General features: G+C 37.1%; 1 protein-coding gene across 1 annotated transcript; it reads left to right on the forward strand.

Moving 5' to 3' along the window:
• Positions 1–1,145: 1,145 nt before the first annotated feature.
• LOC142518546 (protein ROOT HAIR SPECIFIC 17-like) lies at positions 1,146–4,894 on the forward strand. The gene is made up of 10 exons (XM_075621335.1): positions 1,146–1,635; positions 1,726–1,788; positions 1,879–1,969; positions 2,730–2,806; positions 2,888–2,976; positions 3,072–3,246; positions 3,336–3,523; positions 3,625–3,727; positions 3,816–4,147; positions 4,235–4,894. Exons 1-10 carry the CDS (start codon positions 1,420–1,422, stop codon positions 4,554–4,556), a joined length of 1,656 nt encoding a protein of 551 aa, XP_075477450.1. The 5' UTR covers positions 1,146–1,419; the 3' UTR covers positions 4,557–4,894.
• Positions 4,895–8,492: the final 3,598 nt, after the last annotated feature.

Below are 8,492 nucleotides of genomic sequence, written 5' to 3' on the forward strand. Positions count from 1 at the left end.
AATTATTTTTATATTCTTCACCGAAGTAAAATTTCAAAAGTATAATAATATCTCTATTTTACAATGTAAATCAAATGATTATAGAGAAAAATTGACTAAAATCTACATAATTTTTTTAAAAATAATATATGAATTTACAGACACGCAACACGTATAATATGATACTGATAGTAGACAAACGAGTAATTATCTCGACGTTAGATTTATTCATGCACTAAGAATCAATCATATTTGTCAAAAAAAAAAAAAGAATCAATCATATAGTTACTCAAAACAAAAGCAAAAACAAATTGTATAAACATGTTTCTCTCTTTTTCTTTGTTTTAAAGATAAACAAGAATGTTGGTAGTCTTGTTTATGTAATGTCAACTTATAGGTTTGCACGTCTCATTCATTGGTCAAAAATGAAGAATGATAAACTAAAACAAACATGTACTTTGAATGAACATAATAATTATAAACTCATCATTTTTTATTAACATTAAATAAATTAACAAAGTTGGAGTTGGACTATGTCGTATGTCAGATGATCAGATCAACCCACCAGCAGTTTGTTCAGCTGCAACCCTCCTAAGTTTTTTTTTTAAAATGAAACAAATAATATAATATTTTATAAATGCAAGTGTTATGAGTTGAGTATGTCTTTTGTAACACGTGCTCACGGATCTTTATTCGTGAGACATGTCATTCATGTCTATATTTACAATAAAAAAGTGATATTTTTGACATAGAAAAATAATATTTTTTTATGGATGATTCGAATGGAAGATATGTCTCACAAAATTGATTTGTGAGATCGTTTCACAAAAATTTTTGTGTTGTGATTTTCATAATATGAAATAGAATTTAAATAATTTTATTTATCATGTAACGTGCGGCATGTAATCTTTTGCCTTAAAACCCAAGTTTCTTCGTTATTATACACCTAATCAACTTGGGCAACTATATATATATCTAATCAACTTATATATATGATTTATAAATAAAATTACAAATAATTTTGAGATAAGACGACTTCAATATCTCAAACCCAAGATATATATATATATATATATATACACCTAATCAACTTATATATATGATTTATAAATAAAATTACAAATAATTTTGGGATAAGGCGACTTCAATATCTCAAACCCAAGATTTCATGCTATCATATATACGCCATTTTTCGGAATATTTAAGAAAAAAAATTCTCCCTTCCTCGATATCTACGAACGTATATTTAACTGTAAGACAGAGTCCTCTACCTTGTTTGAACAGTATTATTACTCGCTAATGTTGTCGTCGGGCGCACGTAGAACATATACAATATATTCATAATACGATTATCTTTCAACGCCCGTCGGCAAAAATCCTCGACATCTTGTTTTTGGGTATTCTCTAATTTCCTCCGCCAACAGTGCTTAGCTAGCCTGCATGAAGATGAACAAGAAGCATAAGGAATCATTGATTGGACTCCAAGTTCTGCACACTTTTGTCATCCGCCGCCGCCGGCATCACCGCCACCGCTTTTTTCCTCTTCTATCTGCCGCCACCGGGTGTTTACTGCTTCTTTTTGCCCTCCTTTCGTTTCTGTCTCCGCCCCTCTTCACCGACCGCCGTCCTCGCCATCTAAGCTTGCTTAACACCTCTGTACGTCAACGATAATATTTTCTGTTTCTTTGATTATTGATCACTTTCTGTATATCTGATGTTGTATTCATTTATTTATTGTTTATGAAGGTTTATGATGGAATAGTTGACGTTGAGATGAACGTGGAGGGCGAAAATGTTTTTCGCGTTCCGGTGAATATCTAAAGACGATATTTTTTTCTTTAGAATTGTATATATGTTGGCAACACTGGCATGATCGTTGTTGTGGTTTGTGAATTGTAGATGAATGGAGGAAGCATAGGCCGTGAGTTATGGAGTTCAAAAGAATCCGGTTTGTTTTACGGATGCAGCAACGCCAGCCATGATTTTATCAGTATGTTACAGTCCCTCCACTCGTTTATATATTAGAGACACAGATCATATATGTACTCATGCATATGTACAGCAAGAACTAAACAATAAGAAAGTAGTAGGAAAATTGGTTTAACCCAATTTTGGCCAATATTTGAAGTGGGAGGTAGGTGAAAAAGTCTTTTATCCCACTATATATATAAGTATATATATAAAATATGAGATTAATAACTCTGGTTTATGTGATATGATATGATATTTGAAGGTTATAATAAGTCAAGTTTCATTAAGTAGCCAATTTGACAAGTGGTCATGATGATGCATAGCACCATCAAAGCAAGCTAGAACTTGAGACAGAGACCGAGCCGCACTCACGCGAATCGCGAAGGTCACATTGAGCTTAAGAAGTTTACTTTGCAATCTGTCGAGATACATCATAAAGACATGAACAACACCCATAATGAGTCATAAATAGTTATAATTAGATCAGTCGATTGATTTCAATCGGACTAATTTGATACATCCAGAGAAGAGGTTCATTATAACAATGTGTACCAATGCCAAGTGATGAAATTTGGACAGCCATATTGCAATTGAACGAAACAGATTCATCTGTATTAAAGAATCACACCATAAAATAGTTAAATCTTCATGATATGGATAGCTAGATTGCGGTCGAATAGATCAGATTCCATTGTCTCCGAATTACGTCTATTCACAACTTTATTATAAATAAGATCTTAGAGCTCATTCTGATTTCAGCTGTATGTTACCTACTGCAGCAGCTGAAACGAACACAGAACCTAATAGGTACTTGTTGATCGAAGCGAGTGGAGGTTTAAATCAACAAAGAACAGGGGTAAGTCTCATAAATCATGCATATTAACTCTTGGGTTTTACATATGTTCGATAATTCAAATGTTACCTCTTGAGTTCACAGATAACTGATGCTGTGGTCGCAGCCTATATATTGAATGCCCACCTGGTTGTTCCTATGTTGGACAAAAAATCTTTCTGGAAGGATAGCAGGTTGATCGATTGTTTCACTCTTTCAACATAACGTATTCATTCGTGAAAATTAAGGTGCATTATATGGCTAACTCTCAGATTTGTTTTACCTGCAGTAACTTCTCTGAGATCTTTGACGTAGCCTGGTTCAAGACATCTCTATCAAAAGATGTCAAAATTGTACAAGAGCTTCCACATGAAGCAGGAAATGTCGTAACTATGCGTGTTCCGAGGAAATGTGATCCAGAATGCTACCGGACTCGTATCTTGCCCAAGTTTAACGAAAAGCATGTGGGTATATGCTCAATGTCATTTCCTTCTTTGATTCATGGAGATACAATTAAGCACTAAAGCACTCGATATATTGTGTCTCTCTTTAGGTGCAGGCAGTTCGGCTTACAAAGTTTGATTACAGGCTGTCCAATCGGCTGGACGTGGATTTACAGAAACTCAGATGTAGAGTTAACTACCATGCTTTGAAGTATACTGATCCTATTCTTGAGATGGGCAGGAAACTGACGGATAGAATGAGAATGAAAAGCAAACATTTTGTTGCTCTGCATGTAAGGTATACATAAAACTTGAGCAATATTTGCAATGTATGATTAACATTCATACACAGAGTATTCCGCATTCGTGCTAAGAGTTGGCTAGCTTTTAATGTGACAGATACGAATCCGATATGCTGGCATTCTCTGGATGCTATTATGGCGGTGGAGAGAAAGAAATAAAAGAACTTGGGGTGATACGAAAGAGATGGGCTAGTTTACCTGTAAGTCGGGCCTCCTATGTATATACCCCCATCAAAAGTTTTGATCATTGTATATATGATTGATTACCATTGGAATTAAATATTGCAGACTAAAAATCCCGACAAGGAACGAAAGAATGGAAAGTGCCCTCTTAGTCCTGAGGAAGTTGGGCTGATGTTGAGAGCATTAGGATTCGGGAGCGATGTGCATATGTACGTAGCGTCAGGGGAAGTATATGGAGGTGATGAAACACTAGCACCTCTGAAAGCTCTCTTCCCAAATTTCCACACTAAAGAGAGCCTTGCAAGCAAGGAAGAGCTAGCAGAGTTTTCACCGTATTCCTCTCGCATGGCTGCATTGGACTTCATTGTTTGCGATGAAAGTGATGTTTTCGTGGCGAATAACAATGGAAATATGGCAAGAATACTAGCTGGGAGGAGGTAATTATTGGTCAGTGCTCTTTTTTTATGCATGGTCAGTCATTAATTAACTCCTCCGATAAATATCGTCTTCTTTAATTATTGCAGGAGATATTTTGGACACAAGCCAACAATTCGTCCCAACGCCAGGAAGCTGTATCGATTATTTCATGATCGACACCGAATGGGATGGTATGGATTCGCCTCGCAGGTGAGAAAATCCCAAGTTGGTTTCATGGGAGAGCCTGATGAGGTGAAGCCAGGAAAGGGTACTGTATTCCACGAAAACCCGCAGACTTGCATCTGTGAAAAGTACTCTGAAGCAAAGGACAATGCTAACAACGGTAGACATGATAAAGATGAATTGCCATCACAAGATGAGCAAGTTTCACCAGACACGAGTTATAATGAATATTCCAGTGGATTTTGATCCACAGTGTGGCCTAAATAATCATGCAAAATCTTCCAGGTCTCCCTTAAATTCTTGGGAGCATCCATAGGCGGCATGCATGCAGGTTCGGATGATACATTTTCTGACAGATAAATGGAGATATACGCGGCGGCACACACTCGATCTCATAAAATAACCTAACGGTTGTCGATTAATTTATGTATAGATTCAAGGAGCGGCACAGTTTTGAGGCAAGATGATCGATGGATGAACTGTACAGTGCTAGTTTTAATTATGGCAAAACTTGTAAATTTCTCAAAGGCATTCCATTTCATTCCAATGTAGCCTGTTACCAGGCAAACAATTTTACATGTCAATAGTGCTCAATGAAATCATAAGTTGTTCATAACTCCTATTGATTCACACAGAATCGGCAAAGAAATGAAAACAAACAAAGAAACCAAATATCTTTTATTCGAATTCGACGAACTTCGTTAACCAAAACCACATCCATGTCTATTCTATATAGAACGCCCAAAAAAAAATTTGTATCTACAATATTCGGGGAAAAAATATTTCAGAAAATGGAAAAGTTCAAAATTGACAATAAAAAAATCACAAAAACTTTTGTGAACGGTCTCACGAATCAATTTTGTGAATACATATATTTATTTGGATCACATATGAAAAATACTTATTATTATAAATATGAGCAAAACTGACATATCTTACGAATAAATATCGCAGAACTGTATCACAAAAAATGTGTGCAATAAAAATATATTATATTTTTGTCCAAATCTAAAAAAAAACACACACACAAAAAAATCAAATATCTCTGTCGTTTAACTTCGGTTAGTGCATCGCATCAAACAGATAGGTTGGATCCCATGTTGCTAACAAACTGACAGTGTACAGGGAAACGACCAAAAGTTGACAAATTGAATTGGCAATATGCAATGATGAAAAAACAACAAGGACTTGACGCAAATTAAATTGGTGCCAGAGGAAAAGATTTTGTGTTGAATTTGTTTTTTTTTAAAAAAATGATTCTAGTGAAATTACATGGGGGTCCCTATCCTCCATATTGTTCAAATTGGATCGTAATCAAAGATTTTTTTTGGGGTTTTTTTTCTACAAATTATTTAGTCTTTTTATTTGGCAAAAATTTATGTGAGACGGTCTCACGAGACGTATTTTATGAGACGGATATCTTATTTGGGTCATCCATGAAAAAATATTACTTTTTATGCTAAGAGTATTACTTTTTATTGTGAATATCGGTAGGGTTGACACGTCTCACATATAAAGATTTGTAAGACAGTCTCATAAGAGACTTACTTTTTTATTTTATAATTCTAGTCGTGAATGTCAACATAGTGCCGAATACATTAGTGTTACACCATCATTCCCACTGGCTAACACGGTAAAACGGCATGTTAAAATTGCAACAAAAACAAATACAACAGATTAAAAAGTAAAATGATCAAAATTACGGTGAATAATAATAATCATATAAGGTATAGTTTGGTACATGAGATAAGAGAGAGATTGATAATCTATGAAACCCCTTTCATAATTACCACCATATTCTGATCAGAGATTTCATACTACATACACATAGGATATCCATACCCGAAGGTAAGCGGTGAATCCCCGACTACAATGCATCGACTCCTATATTTTTCGACAAAACACCCAACCTTGCCACCTGATGACCCCTAAAGAGTCGGTAAACAAGTCAAAGTGTAATTCTAGCACATAGAGTCTCAATGTTGTCCCGGGTCATAAGGACTAATGGTGTACAACCATAAACTAGGACGTTTCACTCGATAAATGAGAACCACTTGGAAAGTCCTTTATGGAGGGTTGTTCAGTGCACTCTACCAGGAGCACCTATCTGCATGCTCGGACATCACAATGTCCCCTACAGATGAAACATGGTACTCACATCGCAGATACTAGTCTCGAACTCTAGCGGCCTATATCCTTCTTAGCGGTGGCTGAATCGACTAGGAACTGTTTAGAATATACAGTATTCCAAATATGAGTTTCATGATACTCATCATATGAGCATCTCATATTTTTTCTACTATTTGTATATTCAAGGGCTTTATCTATGCAACTAGCATGGGTATACAGATAAAGATTTGCCAAAACAATAATTTCAAATATTATTAAAATAAAGATTGCTTATACATAGAGTTTCATTGTGAACACTCGGCCAACACTTGGCTCGACGGGCACCTACTCTAACAATCTCCCACTTGCACTAGAGCCAACTACCCATATGCTTCAAACCCATTGATTCGCGATGCATCTCGAATAATGGTCCAGGTAAAGGCTTAGCTAGTGGATCAGCAACATTATCTGCGGAGCCGACTATGTCAATCAACACTTCTCCTCTTTCCACAATCTCTCGGAGGATGTGGTACTTTCTCAATACGTGTTTGGACTTCTGATGAGACCTCGGCTCCTTTGCTTGAGCTAAAGCTCCCGTGTTGTCACACAACACCGGGAGAGGAGCAACTCCATTAGGAATGACGTCCAACTCTTAGACGAAATTCCTTATCCAAACAGCATCCCTTGCTGCATCTGATGCAACAATGTATTCGGCCTCTGTGCTGGAATCTGCAGTATTGTCTTGCTTGGAACTCTTCCAAGAGACAGCAACACCATTGAGCATGAATACAAACCCAAAGGTTGACTTCGAGTCATCGATATCGCTTTGGAAGCTAAAGTCGGTATAGCCTTTCAATTTCAGTTCTCCACCCCATAGACCAAGAACAATTTATTGGTCCTTCTCAACTACTTGAGGATGTCTTTCACAGCTTTCCATTGTGGAAGACCAGGGTTCGATTGATATCTACTCACTACACTTAGTGCGAAAGCCACGTCAGGACGTGTAGATATCATCCCATACATGATGCTACCAATCGCAGATGCATAAGGAATGCTTGTCATCGTCGCTATCTCTGCATCAGTCTTGGAAGACATAGACTTGGATAGGGACACGCCATGACACATTGGTAGATGTCCTCTCTTGGACTCATCCATCGAGAACCGCTTCACGATGGTATCAATGTATGTGGATTGGGTGAGACCAAGCAATCTTCTTGATCTATCTCTATAGATCTGTATTCCCAATACAAAAGATGCTTCACCCAAGTCCTGTATCGAGAACGTACTTGCTAATCATATCTTAGTTGATTGCAACATTCCTACATCATTCCCAATTATTAGAATGTCATCAACATAAAACACCAGGAATGTCACAACACTCCCACTGACCTTCTTATACACACAGGGTTCCTCAGGATTCTTAGCAAAACCAAACTCTTTGATTGTACTGTCGAATCTGAGGTTCCAACTCCTAGATGCCTGCTTTAGACCATAAATAGATCTTTGAAGTTTGCATACCATATGCTCACTTCCGATAGATATAAACCCTTCAGGTTTGAGACATGTAAATCTCTTCCTTAATATCCCCATTAAGAAAGGTTGTCTTGACATCCATCTGCCATATCTCATAGTCATACCATGCAGCTATGGCTAGCAAAATCCTTATGGACTTGATCATTGCAACTGGAGAAAAGGTTTCCTCAAAGTCAACTCCTTGTCTTTGAGTATATCTTTTTGCCACCAATCGCGCTTTGAAGGTCAATACCTTCCCATCCGCCCCAAGTTTCCTCTTGTAAATCCATTTACACCCTATGGGAACAATTCCCTCAGGTGGATTCACGAGATTCCACACTTGGTTCGAATGCATGGAATTCATCTCAGATTCCATTGCTTCAAGCCACTTGGATGAATCGGCATCAGATAACGCTTCCTTGAAGGTACTTGGATCCTTGGTTAGGCTCATCATGGCCCTCTTCAAGAAGCAGACCATACCTCATAGGTGGTCTCGAGACTTTCTCGGATCTTCTAGGAGCTTGTATCTCCTCTCTTGGATCTTCGGGTGTGGGTTCTATA

This window comes from Primulina tabacum, chromosome 11 (assembly GCF_025594145.1).
Source record: "Primulina tabacum isolate GXHZ01 chromosome 11, ASM2559414v2, whole genome shotgun sequence".
Lineage (NCBI taxonomy): Eukaryota > Viridiplantae > Streptophyta > Magnoliopsida > Lamiales > Gesneriaceae > Primulina > Primulina tabacum.

Excerpts from the sequence above, each read along its gene's own strand:
- LOC142518546 (XM_075621335.1), top strand. The coding sequence starts at position 1,420 with ATGAAGATGAACAAGAAGCATAAGGAATCATTGATTGGACTCCAAGTT. Across the intron at positions 2,977-3,071 it reads TCTTTCTGGAAGGATAGCAG|TAACTTCTCTGAGATCTTTG; the intron begins GTTGATCGATTG and ends TTTTACCTGCAG. Across the intron at positions 3,247-3,335 it reads CCAAGTTTAACGAAAAGCAT|GTGCAGGCAGTTCGGCTTAC; the intron begins GTGGGTATATGC and ends GTCTCTCTTTAG.